At 40.5% G+C, this 19740-nt stretch overlaps 1 protein-coding gene across 1 annotated transcript in view; it reads left to right on the top strand.

Moving 5' to 3' along the window:
- The window catches only part of csmd2 (CUB and Sushi multiple domains 2), a 613472-nt gene that overhangs the window by 239918 nt on the left and 353814 nt on the right, over positions 1-19740 (top strand). Inside the window, exons 16-18 of the mRNA XM_048612954.1 lie at positions 6615-6784; positions 13986-14142; positions 16386-16577. Of these exons, the coding sequence (XP_048468911.1) occupies positions 6615-6784; positions 13986-14142; positions 16386-16577 (519 nt within the window). The remainder of the gene's footprint in view (positions 1-6614; positions 6785-13985; positions 14143-16385; positions 16578-19740) is intronic.

Below are 19740 nucleotides of genomic sequence, written 5' to 3'. Positions count from 1 at the left end.
ACCCACAACCGAGGTAAGGCTCACTGGTCTATAATTACCAGGGTTGTCTCTACTCCCCTTCTTGAACAAGGGGACAACATTTGCTAGTCTCCAGTCTTCTGGCACTATTCCTGTAGACAATGACAACATAAAGATCAAGCCAAAGGCTCTGCAATCTCCTCTCTAGCTTTCCAGAGAATCCTAGGATAAATCCCATCCGGCCCAGGGGACTTATCTATTTTCACACTTTCCAGAATTGCTAACACCTCCTCCTTATGAACCTCAATCCCGTCTAGTCTAATAGACTGTATCTCAGTATTCTCCTCGACTACATTGTCTTTTTCCTGTGTGAATACTGACGAAAAATATTCATTTAGCACCTCTCCTATCTCTTCGGACTCCACGCACAACTTCCCACTACTGTCCTTGACCAGCCCCAATCTTACTCTAGTCATTCTTTTATTCCTGACATACCTATAGAAAGCTTTTGGGTTTTCCTTGATCCTACCTGCTAAAGACTTCTCATGTCCCCTCCTGGCTCGTCTTAGCTCTCTCTTTAGGTCCTTCCTGGCTAACTTGTAACTCTCAAGCGCCCGAACTGAGCCTTCACGCCTCATCTCTACATAAGCCTCCTTCTTCCTCTTGACAAGAGATTCAACTTCTTTAGTAAACCACGGTTCCCTCGCTCGACCACTTCCTCCCTGCCTGACAGGTACATACTTCTCAAGGACACGCAGTAGCTGTTCCTTGAACAAGCTCCACATTTCAATTGTGCCCAGCCCCTGCAGTTTCCTTCTCCATCCTATGCATCCTAAATCTTGCCTTATCGCCTCATAATTGCCTTTCCCCCAGCTATAACTCTTGCCCTGCATTATATACTGATCCCTTTCCATCGCTAAAGTAAACGTAACCGAATTGTGGTCACTATCACCAAAGTGCTCACCTACCTCCAAATCTAACACCTGGCCTGGTTCATTACCCAGTACCAAATCCAATGTGGCCTCGCCTCTTGTTGGCCTATCTACATACTGTGTCAGGAAACCCTCCTGCACACATTGGACAAAAACTGACCCATCTGAAGTACTCGAACTATAGCGTTTCCAGTCAATATTTGGAAAGTTAAAGTCCCCCATAACAACTACCCTGTTACTTTCGCTCCTATCCAGAATCATCTTTGCAATCTTTTCCTCTACATCTCTGGAACTTTTCGGAGGCCTATAGAAAACTCCCAACAGGGTGACCTCTCCTTTTCTGGTTCTAACCTCAGCCCATACTACCTCAGTAGACGAGTTTGTCATCAAATGTCCTTTCTGCCACCGTAATACTATCCTTGACTAACAATGCCACACCTCCCCCTCTTTTACCACCTTCCCTGATCTTACTGAAACATCTAAACCCCAGAACCTGCAACAACCATTCCTGTCCCTGCTCTATCCATGTCTCCGAAATGGCCACAACATCGAAGTCCCAGGTACCAACCCATGCTGCAAGTTCACCCACCTTATTCCGGATGCTCCTGGCATTGAAGTAGACACACTTCAAACCACCTTCCTGCCTGCCAGTACACTCCTGCGACCTTGAAACCTTATTTATGACCTCACTCCTCTCAACCTCCTGTACACTGGAGCTACAATTCAGGTTCCCACCCCACTGTTGAAAGCAAGCCTTTTGGCCATTGAGTCCACACTTACCTTCCAAAAAGCATCTCTCCCAGACACATCCCCTGCATTTCCCATGGCTAACCCACCCACTTCATATCCCTGGACACTATGTGCAATTTAGCATGGCCAATCCACCTAACATGCATATTTTTGGACTATGGGAGGAAACTGGAGCATCTGGAGGAAACCCATGCGGCAATGGGGATAACGTGCAAACAACACACAGGCAGTTACCCGAGGGTGGATTCAAACCTGGTCCATGGCTATATGAGGCAGCAGTGCTAACCACTGAGCCACCGTGCTGCCTGGGTGGCATAGTAGTTAGCCTTGTTAGGCACCTGGATCCTCACACACACCAGGTAAATGAGAATGCTGCAGGATATACCATCCTTGATCTACCTCCACAAATGCATTTGCCCCCTTCCTCCTCCCCTAACACAGGTTTGAGTCCGACACACCTTCTGGCAGTGATCCTCCTTGCCCCTACAGGCCCCGCTTGAGCCCAACTGAATGACTGACACACACTGGCCCCAGGACTATTTTCATTCCTGGCCTGTGACTGACTTCAATGAGTGGCCTTTGACTGATTGGCCAAAGTCCTGACTGCTGTATTTACAGCTCCCTAACCGATAATCCATGATTCCACTATCTGCTGGTACTGGCCATAAAGGACTGACGACTGAACACCCCTGGACTATTCTGGGTGAGGTCATCTGATCATGAGCATCACAAGTGGTGACTGACCTTATTGAAGACTCTGGAATATGAGCGAACTTTTCCCTTGAGTGATGGTTACAGGACCCCCATGACCAACAGTGGCCCCCACCTCCTGACTGTAGTGAGGACTAGCCCCCATCAATTTCTGACATGAGCATATGTTTGAAGTATGTTTGCCACGAAGGTATTTCGCACATGCTGCCAGTGTTCGATTGCCATCTCAGCATACCATACATTGCCCCAGACAGATCGCTACTGACAAGCAGCCTGTCTGTGTCTCTGTGCTAAAGAGCACATCAATACAACAGTAATGCCCCTTAGCTCTGGCTGAAATGAAAGTGCATTAACAAGCATGGCATGGGCAAAGCAATTCAAGGTGTGCATTGTGTGAGCATGCAGGTAGGTACTAATTATGCAGCATTAAGAGACCAAATGAAAAGCCCTAATATACAGCTTGATCCAATCTGCAAGCTGGGTGCATATCCATGCACACAAAGTGAACCTTCTGCTGCTTCTCACTGCTATCCAGTGTGTCCTGCAATGGAAGTGTCTGGTTCCTCAGCAGCCTGCCATTGTATGGTACCATGATGGTCATTGGCAAGTGCCAGATTTTAATATCTGTAGATGAAGGGTGGATGTAGTTTGTGCCTGTGGATCGTGCCTTAAGCTGCAGTTTGGTTGTGGGCATCATGCAGATCATTCGTAGAGAGTGGGAAGTTGAATCTGCCAGATTCTGCCAGGCTCTGGTTTCCATGTGGACATTCCCCAGTGACGAATTTATTTGGTAAGATAGGACGCTGAATATTAATGAGGTGAATTGTGGTGTCAACAAACCATTTAACAAGCAATAGTCGTGCCAATCGGCAATTCATCAGTGCCTATTGAGAATCTCACCACACCACTTGTAAAAAGCATATGACATGGCAGAAATTGTTCCTGATGTTGAGATTAGTCTTGCAATACTTCTCATTTAATTCTGCAACACATGTAGCCATTGCCTGCAATCCTCAGACCTTGATGAGATTCTGCCTGTATGTGGGGAACACATAATCAGTGGGTTTGGATTGTGCGTGTTCAGATAAAACTCTGATAAGAAAAACGTATGCCTGGACTCTGGCTAAACAAATTTAACCTCTGGTGTTTAAAATGTAGTAGGATAATTATAGAGGCAACATCAGTGGAAATATATTACTAAATATTTTAACAATCCGAAGAAACTGTCTTGGGAAAATATCTTTAACAGTACAACTTCTGATGCAAGATGTGTAATATATACAGAACTAATAGCATGTAGGCTCTGGTCTCTGTGTATGTGGGGATTTCATGATTAACTTGTCAGTGTTTCTGGAGCCATGTTTTGTTTTTCTTAAAGGTATAAGAGAGGGAACCCCTGTGGTGATATTAGGAAGGCTTTACAAGTGAGCAGAATAAATTTGGAGGAACATTGACTTGTTTCCCCTTAGAAGGCTCAGGAGTGTTTTGTTTGTTTTGAGGAAAAACCATGACTTGGAAAGCTTGATGATAATGGAATAGTTTAGGTTAGATGGGCTTCAGATTGGTTTCACAGGTCGGCGCAACATCGAGGGCTGAAGGGCCTGTACTGCGCTGTAATGTTCTATGTTCTATGTTCTGTTTCTCTGTTTGCAGAAGTTCTGATGCATGTTAGTTTGAGGAAACAGTTTCTCCTGAAGAAAATAGATAGTTTAGACTGAAAAAAAAACAGGTTACTGCATTGCAAGGAATTTAGTTTGAAAGTTCCAGACTTTAAGGTGTTTGATTACAACCCTAAAGGGATTATTGAAGGTTGAGAAAGTCTATGTTCAGTTGCGTGACTAATCGAGGAAGAGATTACCAAATTCTCAAGACCAGGAATTGAAAGAAACAGTTAAGTTAAACCTACAGATGTGGTAAAGAAGCAAACTCCCTCTGATACTTGAGTACTGGAAAGTGATGGTATTGGGATAAATGGGATTGTATTTTCACTGTGTGTTTGAAAATCTTTAATTGTTATATGTGAATAGCATAGTTTGTTCTCTATTATCTTTTCATTTGTGCTCTAGACTTCTGTTTTATTGTTAAAACCAATTCTGCAGCATTTCAGTGTTTCAGTGAAAGACCACCGCATTAAATTAAACTAAAACAAAGTATGATCTACCAAGCCAGATATCAGTCTGGAATCTGAGGTGTCCTGTAATAACATCAGCTGGGATCCTAACAACCCATGATAAATGTGGTGATATAATATAGGAAGCATGTCTCACTTAAAAGGCTCCAAGAAATTTGTGAGTTTACTTTGCAATTTTTGACTCTGCTATCTGTACTGTTGTCAGTCCTGCTATCTCCATTATCACGACTGCAGCCTGTCTCAATGTTAAATGTAATCTATATCTGGCTGAAGGCAACTTGTTATGTGGAAATACACCTACTCCTCTACTTCTAAAACCATTTCTCCATTATCACATTTCGCATCCTTCATCACAAAGACACAATGCTCCACAATCAGACCTTGTTTTTCCATGGCGAGCCGATCTATCGTCAAATATATTCTTCTCCATCCCCTAAACAGTCTGTCATCCTGTCAAGTGGCATTCCCTCCATCATTCAGATTGCCTTTCCCGGTTCTCAATTATGATGTCTTCCATCATTGAGGCAGCCAGTTCCCAATACCATCCACCTGCTCCTCCATCTTTATAACAGCCAGTATAAACTTTCAGTTACTGTGCTTGGCCAGAATAGATAAACACGGGGAATCAGTCCACAAACTCAAAGCTAACAGAATGCTGGAGCCCAGGACAATTCATAAGAGAAACGTAACCAAATTGCATACTGTTGGACACTACAAATGTTGTTTGACATATGTTAAGTATTTCTCTGCATTTTGCACCGCTGTCAAATAACTATCCTGCAAGATATACTACAGGTCAAAGAATAGAATAAATACGTCTATTGCTGAAGGTACTTTGCTGATCAACTTGAGGTTATTAGAGTGAATCTCATGTCCTTCCATTTGGTGCAGGCTTTGTTCCCAATATGCCAACGTATCTCCTTCCTTACTAATGGATGGATGAAAAGTGGGCCAAATTTTTTAAAGTGTTGTTAAGCAGGAAATCCTTTACAAAAATCAAAATCATGTTCACACAAACAGAAAATTTTGGAAAAGCATGGTCATCACAGGTTCATCTCACAATTGAAAGTTAAACGCTAAATAAGATTGGGCTGTTTCGAGACCACTACAGACACTCCACACTTGATAACCAAATTGGTCGTTGCACTTCTCTGGTTGGAATGCTTCTACCCAGTGTTCTGATTCCGTTTTACGCCTGACATTCAATCATGACTTTCAAAGTGAAGCAAAGCAAGGTTTCCAATCTACAGATTTCTAACAGCCAGAAGGATACTGGGTCAAACTTGTGGTAATATTTTTTAGTTTGCTGCCTGATTAACCTGTGTCTGTTTTCACTGATTTTCATAATTATACCTCTTAATTAATTCCCTTTTAGAGAATACATGTTTCCCTACAGGTTTAAGCTTCACGTGGATGAGAAACCAGCAACTGATCCCTGTAACTATGGGATAGTTATCTCATCTGTATTGTTATTTGAAAGGTATTTTGTGAATCCACTGGTAGACTCAGCTGAGTTTGTTGCATGCGGTTTATGCCATTTTTCTTTTCAGAAAATAAAACACCCTACTCATAAAGACCAGCCTATATATAGTTCATTTTGTTTGATGATAAACTTAGACAGATGAAGATTTTCATCCAGGTGACAGATTAGATGTTTAAGTCTTACTTGGCCTATCAGTCAGATTACACCCCAAATGTTCAGCTGATAAACGCATGCTTTGGCCTGTATTTGCATTAGGAGTTATCTTCAGTTCTTCAGATTAGAAACATGTGTTTATAGTCATACACGCCTTAAATCAACACATGGTGTCAGGCAGACAATGTAGATCATATTGCCAGAAAGATGTGTGGGAGTTTAAGACACAGAGCAGACCATGCCTGGTTACTGCTGCACAGGAATTGGTCCATTCGCACCAGCATGGAGGGTTCTCACTTTAAACTTAGTATAAAAGTTGACCTTTCTTTTTGAAAGGAGTTTTTGAAGATCCAAAAGTCAACATATACCCCATGATCGACAATATCTGTTTATTTCTCACATTTCTACTTTTGTAAAGAAAAGTAAACAAAAAAAAACTTATCTCAGATCTCTTGGAACTTAAAAGTCAAATGTTTATTTTGGTTCTTTATTTTAGCTGAATGCGGGGCATCTGTAACTGGAAATGAAGGAATTCTCCTTTCACCCAATTACCCAGCTGATTATAGCAACAACCATGAATGCATCTATTCCATTCAAACACAACCAGGCAAAGGAATACGCTTGAAATCGAGGACATTCAGGCTCCAGGCAGGAGATATTCTGAAGGTAAAAACAGCATTGTGCAACCTGACAAGTTAAGGAGCACAAAAATCTTTTGAAATCTCACTGTATGCACAGCACTACATTTCAATATCTTGTTTGTGTACAGTGAAAAATGATGCTTTCACAAGCTGTTAATTAAGCAATTGCTGCTTTGCAATTTGATTTAATTAGATGGAGAATGGACCTTTTCAAGAAGACACAGTCAAGTGAAGTCAGTTTAAGGGAATCTCTATTTCAGGATGATTTGATTGCTTTACATCAATGATCCGCTACAGCATAAAAAGCCAGAAGTGTTAAGAAAAGAAAACAGAATACAGGATGAAGAGAAACACTAGGGAGCTGAAACTAGAGGAGATGAGTGCACAGTGAGGTGGGAACTGACTTGTGTTAAAAACAGGATCGAGGCAATGGGTCATATAGGAGCAGCTGGGCCATAAGCTACAGAGATATTGACATCATTGCATCAGTTGTGGAAGAGCTACAAGAGGCTCGGGAGTTAACAGGAACAGTGCACAAAATAGACTTGCTCATGATGTCCGAAGTTATCTTTGTAGAAGCTAGGCCAGCGGTAATGTCTTAAAAATTATGGACACTGTGTTACAATCATCACCTTCATGTGCAAAAGGAACAGTCTGAATTTTTCATGCTGGTGGCATATTGAGGATAATTTATATCATCATCAAGAATATAACACAGAACAATGAAGTTGTGAGGATATTGAATTCAACTAAGGTCCATGGATTATTAGAATATGGCAATTATGCAAAGAAGTTATTGGACAAGGTATTGTTTTGGTGACAAATTGAACTTCTTCAGTCTTTTGCATCCGTTATCAATGAGAAGTATTTACTTCCAGGGTGGGTCACACAGACTGGATACAAAATGAAGTTCTTCCTCCTGTGTTGTAGCAATGCAATGCAACCCAAGCTTAAAAGAAAGGACTTGAACAGGTAAAGCACCTTTCAGAATCTTAGGATGTCCCAAAGCACTTTGCAGGTAATCAACTATTTTGAGAACACTTCTATGACCAATAGTCCTGGAATGTGATTTGAATCCAGAGTTTCTGTCTCAAAGGTGGGAGTGTTACATAGACAACCACAAAATCACCCAATGCAGTAATCTAGCCTGAAATGTTGCTAGAGACGAAAACATGGGATTTTTAATCTTTACAATTAGTGCATTATATCAATAAAAATGATAAAAATGGAGAAGATCTGAGATACTATTCTAGATGTAGAAGGACTTTGTGTCTGCATGCTTCCAAACCGATTATTCTGGTCCCACATCAGTGACAGTTGGTAATGGACAACAGGAATGACTGGCTCAGAGATAGTAGGAACTGCAGATGCTGGAGAATCTGAGATAACAAGGTGTAGAGCTGGATGAACACGGCAATTCAAGCAGCATCAGAGGAGCAGGAGAGCTTTCCTGCTCCCCAGATGCTGCCTGGCCTGCTGTGTTCATCCAGCTCTACACCTTGTTATCTCAGGAATGACTGGCTAGCCATTTCAATTGAGTCCAGCTGAATTAGGAACATGCTTATACAGTCAGCTTAAAACAATGTTCCAAAATTAATGATACTTAAAAACAAAAAGTCTCTGGTTGTGGGATAAGTTTCATTTTAAATCTTGCGGCAGATATGATGTTGCATTCACACAACTATTACATAATTCATTATATGTAAAGAACTCTCCCTCACCTGAAATGATCTTGTCTTTTTCAACAAACTGCAAGTGGCATTTGATCCAGTTAGCCTCCACCAGGGACATTTTGTGAAGAATTATTTTCAATACTGATAGAAATTGGAAGAAAACTTTTAGCTGCTTGTCTGAAAAGCCAGATTTTTTTTTCCTTTTTGATCAAGAAGCTGGGTGCTCTCTAAATAGTTACCATGTATGAACAGCAGATTCTTCCTGTACCCTGGATTTACTTATCCATTGTGCACATTACACAGTATTTATAATATGGGTATATATGTAATACATAATAACTAAAGCCACAGAGTTAAAACATTAATAGCATGGGGCAAGCTTCATTACCATGGTTGTCAATTTCAGCAAAGAGGCTTTGACAAATGAACCGATTCCCAATTTTCATTGCAGAATTTTAATTATTTCATTGCTTTTTATATGACATAGTTTGCAGAGTAATCCATGCCAAAAATTTTTTAGTTTATATGATCTGGTGAAGCATTTTGAGCAGTTTCAGTAGAATAGGACACTGAATAAATCCAAGTATTACATCAGACTTCACACATATATGACAGGCTGCATTCTGGCTCCTGGGAGTTCCAGGAGTGAGCATCACCAACAATCTGTCCTAGTCCACCCACGTTGACGCAACGGTCAAGAAAGCACAACAACATTTCAACTTCCTCAGGGGGCTAAGGAAATTTGGATATCCACAAAGATTCTTGCCAATTTTTATAGATGCACCGTAGAAAACTTCCTATTTGGATGCATCATAATGTGGCATGACAACTGCACTTCCCAAGACCACAGGAAAGTACAGAGAGTCATGAACACAGCCCAGTCCATCACACAAACCAGCCTTCCATCTGTTGACTCCATCTACACTTCCCACTGCCTCAGGAAAGCAACCAACATAATCACAGACCTCTCCCACCCCGGTTATACTCTCTTCTACCTTCTTCCTGTGGGCAGAAGATAAAAAAGGTTGAATACACATAAGAATAGATTCAAGAACAGCTTCTTTCCCGCTGTTATCAGACTTTTGAATTAACCTCTCAAATGTCAATGTTGATCTCTCCCTCTGCACCTTCTCAGCAGCTGTAACACTGTATTCTGCTCTCTGTTCTGCTACCCTGACACACTTTTTATCTACAATCTGCTTGTAGAGTATGTAAAACACTTTTCACTGTATCTTGGTACATGCGATAACAATAAATCAATCAATTAATCCATTGTACTGACTACCGATAAGGACAGCAATAATTTACAAGCAATGTACATTCAAGGAAAGCAGATCATTTTAATGAAAGTGCTGTCATTGTGGATTGAATCATACTGTAAGTTAGAATAAGTTATTATCTCTCCTGGTATTGAGGGTTTGAATTGAACCCTGACTGGCAAATCTCTCCAACTGCTGATTATAGGAACAACTGAAATGTGCTGAGGTCAGTTCAATCCAATTCCAGATTGACATGTTCCACAACGTGTCATACCTTATAATAAATCACTTAAAGATGGAAATTGGTGTGTAACTATTCCATTTTTCTCCCTTTGGTTAAAAAGCAGGCACATTACTAAGAGTTAAGGTGTTGCGCCTGGCTAACTCATTGCTGGCAGCTTGTCAGAAGATTGTAGTTTCAATCCCTGATCCAGTCATCTGAGTTTATAATCTAGATTAATACTTCAGTCTGCCAAGATTCAAAATCAGCCTGTCTTTCAGGTAAGGTGTTAAACCATAGTCTCAACTGCCCTCCAGAGAAATGTAAAAAATTGAATGACGTGAGATGGCAGCAGAGTAGGAGTTCCTCCTCTCCGCCCGTTCTGTTTCTTTTTTTCCCTTCTCTCCTCCCATCTCTCCCGTCTCTCAGCCTCGGACATCTGGCCCCAGCCTCTGAAGCGGGGTCGGCAGAGAAAACAATGACCCGAAGTGGGGACGCCGGTGACCAGCAGCCTGGAACGGGTACGCCAGTAACCCAGTGGAGAGCATGGTGGCAGCACCCCAGTGTGGAGTAGTGGTGGCAGCCTGGTGAGGCGGTGTGGCAGAAGTGGCCCACTGCAGGAGCAGGAATACCATTTAGCACAAGGGTGTACTACACTCCAATTAAAATGTAGCTACCAAGTTCACCAGAAACAATAAGGAGTCACTTGCAATGTTTTCTTCAGCAAAGAAAAGAGTAATTTCTTCCCTGCAAACCCAGGGAAAAATAATAAACTTGCAATGTTAAGCCTATACAAACAGATGCCAATTTAAAAAGGGATAGTGTCCTGTACAAAAGTAAGATGAAAGAATATGTCTTTCAAAGGTTCTTAGGGTGTCCTTGAAGTGTAAAGTTTTGAGACCATGGTTGGTTAATGGTGTCTTGCTATGAATTTTGTGGATCCATTCTTGGTGTTTGCTTGCTCTCTTCAATTTGTATTGTCACTCGTGTTTAATCCTTGCTGACAGGCAGAGAGAAAGAGAGTGTTTTTTATAAGTTATCCAGTCACAACTCTGTCTCCCTTCTCTGCCAAAAGCAGTCCTCTGAATTAGAAGCTGATCTGTGTATTCCAGTGTCTGGGCTCCTTGTTTCCAGGCTTGATAATTGTAAGTGATATATTCTTCCTCTTACATTTAAAACTTCTAAATCAGGTGCAAGTCAAAATAGGAGATGAGTTTCCTTACACCTGATTACCATTGATTAAAAAGCAGGAACATTACTCAGAGTTAAGGTGTTGTGCCTGGCTAATTCATTGCTGATGACTCAATGTCTTTTGTTAAAAATACTAATTTTGGTTCAGACAATTTTGTTTATTTCATTTTGCTTTCATTAAGCTTAACTTTCCTATGTGATTAACTAATTGGTGTATTCATCTTAAGTTAGTTTATAATTTTCCTTTATAAAACCATGACATACACTCCATGAGAGTTCCAGGTATAAAACTCAGAGATGATGGAAATGAAAAATATATGGTCTTTTTTTTTCACTATTGTGCCAAAAGTTAAAAGATATTGGATCTGCAGGTACGTACACAGTTTCAAAGTAGACAACAGAACACAGCAATATATTTAGATAACACCTCTAACGTAATAAAAGAATGCAAGACCTTTCTCAGATCTACTTAACTAATTCTTTAATGGATGTGAACCGGCCAGGAAGGCCAACATTTATTGCCCATCCCTAATTGCCCTCAAACTGAATGAATTGCTAATTTAATTTCAGAGGCCAGTTAAGAGTCATACCTTCCTGTGGATCTACAGTCATGTGAATCACAGACCAAAGATATGGCTGATCTACCTTCTTTAAAGGGTATTAGTGAACAAGGTGGACTTTTATGACAACGAGCAATGGTTTCCTAGTTATTATCAGACTAGCTTTCATAATTCCAGACTTATTACCGAATGGTCACCATCTACCAAGGTGCAATTCGAATGCAGGTATAGTCTGCAGAGGATTAGTCTGGATCTTTGGATTATTAATTCAGTGACCATGCCACCGTGCTATGCAAACATGTTCCAAGGTCCAGCACCACATGATGAGGGACTCACTGAAACTTGAGGCAGCTGCTGCCAAGGCACCGTGGGGAAAGACTTCTGTCTAAGGTCTTTCTGTCAAAGTACCACAGGGGTCCATTCAGTTATTGGACCCTCCCAATGCCTCAGATATATGTAAATAGTTCCTAGTACTTACCATAATTAAGAAATGCTTTTAGGTTAATTGTAACTGTCAAGAAAGTCAAAGCCCAATGTTTATTTTCTTCTCGGTACACAAAAACTGTATAGATTCAAACTGCTTTAGTAATTGTGCAAGTACAGAAAGATTTCCTTTTTATGAGTAAAGTGTATTTATGAACAGAAAAGTGTATCACACCAATCCCCATAGGAAGACTTTAAGTGATATGACAAAATGGTCAATCAAAGTTGTACGTTTTGGGGAATGTCTTAAAGGAGGAAATTAAGGTCGTGAGCCAGCTGTCTTGGGTGAGCAGGTCCAGAGATGGGGCTTTAAACATAGCCACCTATGGTGGAGTGATTAATGTAAGGGCTGCACAAGAAACTAGAATTGAAGGAAGAAGGGGACCTTTAAGGGTTCCTGGGTAGGAGGAGATTGCAGAGATGTGGAGGAACAAAGTCATGGAATGATTTGAAAACAAGATGTTACATGACTGGAAGCCAGTATAGGTCAGTAACATGGAGCTAATGGGGAAATTGGACTTGGGGTGAGTCTAATCATGGGCAACAGTGTTTTGGGTGACCTCAAGTTTCTGTAGATTAGAATGTGGGAGAAGAGACAGCAGTGCTTTGGAATAGTCCAGTCTCAAGATCATACACCCCCATCAAACCTTTCTAAATCAAATAAAGCTAAGTATGATTTTAAACTGTAGTGGTACCATGTTAAGGTACACCACTTTTCAAAATTGGATTATGATGCGTTATTTCAGTCACAAAGTCTGATTTGGAGCTCTGAAAATATGTCAAATATGCAATGTTGATTTCAATTTCCTTTGTAAGAGCAGAGGCGTTGTATGGCTGAGGTCATAGAGTCATAGAGCTGTACAACATGGAAACAGACCTTTTGGCCCAACTCATCCATGGCGACCAGATATCCTGAATTAATCTAGTCCGATTTGCTAACATTTGGCCCATACCTCTCTAAAACCTTCATATTCACATACCCATCCAGAAGCCTTTTAAATGTTGTCATTGTACCAGCTTCTACCACTTCCTCTGACAGCTCATTCCATACACGCAGCACCCTCTTTGCGAAAATTTTGCCCCTTGGGACCCTTTTAAATCTTTTCCCTCTTAACTTAAACCTATGTCCTCTAGTTTTGGACTCCCCTACCTGGGGAAAAGACCTTGACTGTTCACCCGATCCATGCCCCTCATGATTTTATAAACTTCTATAAGGTCAACCCTCAACCTCCGACAATCCAGAAATAATAGCCCCAGCCTATCCAGCCTCTCCCAATAGCTCAAGCCCTCCAACCCTGGCATCATCTTTGTAAATCTTCTCTGAACCCTTTCAAGTTAAACAACATTTTTTGTACAGCAGAGAGACCAGAATTGAACGCAGTATTCCAAAAGTGGCCTAACCAATGTCCTGTACAGCCGCAACATGACCTCCCAACTCCTATACTCAATGCTCTGACTAATAAAGGCAAGTGTACCAAACACCTTCTTCACTATTGAATCTACCTGTGTTTTTCAGATCCAATTCCTGGCAAAGCTTCTGTGTAAATCTCATTGTAACATTGTCAATATTAGCCATTGTGCCTGACATGAGCTTCTGAAGGTATCACTAGGCCATGATAGACATTATTTGGATTGCAATCAAAGCTTCAACCCTGTTTAACCAATTGTCCTCTGATTGTCACCCTAGTGATGTGAGGGGAAGATTTGTTCCATACAGTTTGTACAATGATACTGTAAACGGAGTTACTCAATTTAGAGATTGGCCTTAGAAGTAAATTGCTCCTGTCATATTCTCTTCCTTTTGCATCTTTCAATAATGTTCCTTTTCTTGGATTTCCAGATTTTTGATGGTAAGGACAGCTCCTCTAGATTGCTCGGTACCTTCACCGGATCACAGATGCTTAATATCGTTCTGAACAGTACATCAAACAGCATGTGGCTTGAGTTCATCACAAATGCAGAGAACACCAGCAAGGGATTTGAACTCCTTTTTTCAAGTAAGTGTCAGATTAAGGATGGTCAAGAAACTGTGTTAAATTGGATTCTGCAGGTTCAAGTGATTTAAAAGATAATTCTTGCATCATTGCGATGATGTGCTACTTGCAGATACTGAATGTTATTGATTCTTTAAAGCAGTGAATCTACAGCTCTTAACACAATGGATTTTCTTTCTTTGAATGATTATTGAGGTGAAAGATGTCAACGCTGGGCAACTGAAATTTTCATTTTTAGCTCTCAATGTTATTATGTACTCCCTAGTCAAACAATGCAGGGACATGTCAAATATCGACTCCTTGTCTCAGCATTATGCTTCACTTTTTCCTATCTGAATACTCAGGTCAAACATGAGGCAGAAGATTAGAGGGTGAGGTTATGTTAAGTTGTAGATGAGGAAAGTCTTTTGTACCTGGAGGCATGAAACAGGCAGTAGGGAATGGATTTTGATCCATCCAAAGCTAACTTTGGGTTCAGTGGGCAATTAAGATGGATCTATCACAAGGCCTGCATGTTCATCTAAGCATCCTTGTCCTGTTTATAACTGATTAGTTATTGCATAAATACAATAATGAAATGTTTATATTATTCCTTGCACAACCACCAGATATCTAAAAGTGCTTAAATAAACTTGTAATGTAGGAAATGTGACAGACAATTTGTGCAGAGCAAGTTCACACAAACAATGATCAGCTAATCTGTTTTAAGGATGGTATTTGGTCAGGGCCCAAGAATAAATCCACCGTCACTGTTAGGAATTGCATCATCCAATTTCGAATGTTGACTGCCACAGACATCACATGAAAAATTGTATGAAACTCTCATTGAATGTCTGTTTCATTGCCATATAAACTACAAACAGTAGATAATCTTAAAAGGGAAATATGAAATCTGTTGTGGGGAGGTTGAATCATAATACCAATGAGTTTAATTAATCTCAGTCTTTCTCCATTGAGACCATTGAAAAGTATAAAAATTCCACCCTGTACCTTCCCTAATTCTTGAGATGGAAATTCTTTAATCATTATTTAATTCTTTAAATAATAGTTCTTTAAATTAAACATACTCAAGGTATTGCTGATATCCAAATAGCAGGTAAGAATGCTCTTCTAACTTTAAGTTGAATTGAGGCCTCATTATTATGGAAAAGCAGAAAATCACATCTAACCCTTGGTACACCAATCATGATAACAGCAGAACCACAAATAATTTGAAAGAAGAGAATTGTCCTGACAATTTTCCCTGGAGCATCAGACACTGAGAAACCTTATAGAAGTTAATAAAATGGTGAGGGGCATTGGTAGGGTGAAAAGCCAAAGTCTTTTCCCCAAGGTAGGGGAGTCCAAAGTTCGAGGGCATAGGTTTAAGGTGAGAGGGGAAAGATTTAATAGGGAGCTAAGGGACACCTTTATCACATAGAGGGTGCTTCATGTATGGAATGAGCTGCCAGAGGAAGAGGTGGTGGCTGGTACAATGACAACATTTAAAAGACATCTGGATGGGCGTATGAATAGGGTTTAGAGAATATGGGGCAAATGCTGGTAACTGGGACTAGATTAATGTAGGACATCTGGTCAGCAAGGACGATTTGGACCAACACTTCTGTTTCCTTGCTGTACAGCTCTATGATTCTACAACTGCCAATTCTGTAAATTGAGCCACAAAAAAATTGCTGATAAATATGATCAGGTGTAATTCTATCTTTGCATCATGCAACCGATAGTTCCTGTAACTTATTTGTTGCTTTCTGTTGTTGGGATATGCTGATTGTATTGGAGTCACTGGTGCTGCTGTTGTAAACTTCACACTTCTAAAAATTTGTTCTTGATTGACTTTTGAGCAATTTTCAAATTTTCAGCTTTTGTGTTTATCATGTACAAGAGAGCCAGGTATTTATAGTTAATGCAGCAGTTAGTAGTGGCAAGTGGTGTTTGATCCATTATCCCTCCTGTTTCATGTGAACAAATTCCAGTTGAGTCAGCAACTGTTTGACTCAACTGAGTCACTTCTTAGAACCTGGGAATATTTTGTAAAGTTGGACTTATAATGTATACTGACAGCGTGATCTTTCTTGTTATTAACTGTAGATTGTTACTAGATAAACTTGGAGAGATAATGCCATGGTATTAGACCAGCAAGGAGAACATTGTACTTTCACAGTTAATTCGCACAAGACAAAAGATGATTTCTTTTTTCCTACAAAAGTTACATTTTTAACACAAAGTCATTTCCAATGTTTTGATAGGTTTTGAACTGATCAGGTGTGAAGATCCAGGGACCCCACAGTTTGGCTATAAGATCCAGGATGAGGGACACTTTGCAGGGACCACTGTTGTCTTTGATTGTAATCCAGGGTATACGTTACGTGGGAACTCTGTACTAACCTGCTTAACTGGAGATCGCAGGGCCTGGGACAATACGCTGCCTTCCTGTGTAGGTATGAAACCAGATTTCAGCAAACTATTTTCTAAAAGTAGACTATTTTGGCTGAATAATTTACTGTTCTGATTTTACATTCCTTTCCCTTCCCCAGGCTACAATTTTGTGTTGAAAAAAATGACAGGTTTTTGATGAAAGGAAGTAGATTCTATAAACTCCAATGCACTGTTTTTCTTGTACCAGCATTGTCACTGACCAAATCTGCAGAGACTGTCTGTTTTTGACTTTTTAAGAGCTGAATGTGGTCATGGCACCCATGAACTGAACACACAGTGTGGAATCTTCCGTTTTCTTTCGGTGTCTTGCTCACATGCTTGCCAAGATGCTGACTCTCCAGAGGAATGCCTGCCATAACATCTTCAAATCAGGCTGTATTGAGGGCAGTAGTGGGAATTCCTCAGAAATCAAGCCCCCAGTTTTGGAGGTCCCACCCAAAAAGAGCTACCAGCCAATCAGAGGTTGGCGGTTTTGGCATTCAGCAGCACCATGGAGAGCACCATGACTGCTGCTCGTTGTCAGGTGAGTGTTTTGTGGAGGAGAGTGGATCATCAGGAGGTTGGAAACAAGGCCGGGGCAGATAGCTTTCGACACCTACCTTCCCTGATCCTATGTACAGTTCAGGAGATCCCCAGTACCCACTACTGATAGGCTATGCACACTGGTTTACCGGTCGGGGGGCTGCCTCACATTTGTCCCACTTGAGCTGAAATGATAGCAGCCCATGTGGGACTCGGCCCTTGAAATGGTATTTAAGTGATCACTTAAGGACCTCAATTGGCAGAGTGGGAAGATCAAGTGTGGGTTTTCCCACCCAGAACTTAATTCAGGATGAAGGCAAGATGGAGGCAAGGTTCTGGTACAAAAGCTTCCATCTCAGTAATGTGCCTTCCCACCTCCAGGCTCACTGCCTCAGAAACTGGATGATTCTGTCCACTGTTACACTGTGTAACTTTATACGTTGACAGTAGGTATCATATTCCTATTTAATATACATAGCTGTAATGTTGGCTCCAGCTCCCTGAATATCAGGAACTCTATTGGGTTGTTAAAATCCTTGCCTGGAAAGAATCTATTTAATCTTTGATCTTTTGTGGGGTGGGGGTGGGAAGCTGTTGAAAACATACACTTCCCAAATTTATAAAGAGAATTGCTGTAACACAACCAACACCAAGGTGTTACATCATTCAGTGTTTATGTGATATATATTTCAATTTGGTAGAAAAGAAATCAAAAGTGTAATTGTAAAATTCTCAATTTTCCAATATCCGATGAGGTGGGGTGTTTATTCTGCCTCATTTTTATACTTGCCATTGAAAATTACACTTAGAAATGTTCTGAACTGTTTGATTTTTCACACTTTGCTTCTGTACACTGGTATCTCCCTCTCTGAGATTTTTAACCAACCTGTTCAAACATGGCATAATACACATCTGGGACAGGGGGGATTTGAACCCAGACTTTCCCATCCAGAGGTAGGAGCACTTCCACTGCGCCACCCTATGTCTATCACTGATTCTTCAGCCATAATCTTGGTTGAGAAGTGTAACAAATTATAATTCCGATTGTGAACAACAGATATACTAGATCGGTGGTAGGCGTATTTTGTTTTACAGAAATATGAAGACCGACAGTTTGGAAGTAAAAAGTGAATAAAAGTAGAAGGTAGTAATTGATGAGATTTTAAATCATCTGAGATGCACCCGTCTGAGGGGGACAGACTAGGCATTGCTTTAACGGGTTTTCTGAAAGAGGGCATGTTTCACAGTGCCACATTCCCTTGCCACTGTTTAGTAACAATGGTACGAGCAGAGCGAGGGAATAACTTCATGGGAACCAGCTCGAGTGTAGATAAACTTCTGATTCATTGCCAAAGTCAACACAAAATTGGCTGAATGGTATAAATCATCAAATTATATACAACATCAAGAATGGAGAGATAAATTCAATCAATGGAGGAATTGACTCTCACTATTTTAATTTTCTTTTTACATTGGATTTAAGACCACCTACTGCATGTGGAACCAAGAATTAATTTATTTACGAACACTTTAGCCAAGACTACAGGTATTTTATTTGATGACAATTTACCCACTTAGTGAATTTCAAATGTAAATATAGCTTCATTTAAATCAATGCAGCCATAGCTTTAGCATATCTCTTAGTTCTTTCTTAGCACAACAAATTTATCCATCCAAGAGAATCCCATCAGTTTTTAAAAACATGTTTAACTCTACATCATTGTTTTAATTTGTCATTTTAATTCCTTATTTTCTGTTGTTGAATTATTAATCAGTGCCAAGTTGGCTAAACCGTTTTGAAAACTATGACCTTGCTTCCGGACAGCAAAAGAAATAAGAGTATGAGAAGGTCTTTGGGCACTCAAGCCTGCTGTGCTGTCCCATAAGACCAAGGCTGATCTTTGGCCTCAACTTCATCTTCTCGTCCAATTACAATCTCCCTTGATTCCTTTAAAGTCTAAGAATGCATTTATCATAGTTTTGAAGCTGCTCAACAACTGAATATCTGGAGTTGAGAATTCACAACTGTCTGAGTAGAACTAAACCCTCAATCTACCCTTTATTCTGAGTCTAGGTCCCCCAGTCCTGGAGTCTTCAGATAGGGGAAACACCATCTTAGCAGTTAACCTGATCAGAGTTTCAGAGTTGTAATGAAATGGGCAAATATTACCCAGCAGCTTCAAAGCCATATAACAGTTGCATCTGGATTTTCTTACTATCTGAGGAGAATGTGGGAGTTGACGTTGCTGCTTTTTGTAGATTGTAGCTGACATTGAGGCCTGGTGCAATCACCTTTCTTATTTAAGGTCCTTATTTCTGACTTCAGACGTCTTCTAATTCACTGTTGAGTCTTCTCTGTGCCTCTAGATATTCTGTCATGTTACTTCTGTGTTTCCAAGACAATCCACATCACCACTGCACATTGTTAACATTCAGAATGAGCAAGGAACAAGTCAAATGAAAGGATCTTGAACCTCTCACTTGCTTACCTTTTCCTGCTACTCTCTCACCCAAGGGTAATCTTGTATTTAAAAAGATGACCTGTGATTTCTGTGCTCTTGTTCCTTTTCTTGCTAAGCAATGATCAATGTATGGAAGTACTGTTGAATTGGTAGAAATCATTGCCACAGAAGGCTATGGAGG

The sequence above is a fragment of the Rhincodon typus genome, chromosome 27, assembly GCF_021869965.1.
Source record: "Rhincodon typus isolate 14 chromosome 27, sRhiTyp1.1, whole genome shotgun sequence".
Lineage (NCBI taxonomy): Eukaryota > Metazoa > Chordata > Chondrichthyes > Orectolobiformes > Rhincodontidae > Rhincodon > Rhincodon typus.
This window is presented reverse-complemented; position numbering and strand designations above follow the sequence as displayed.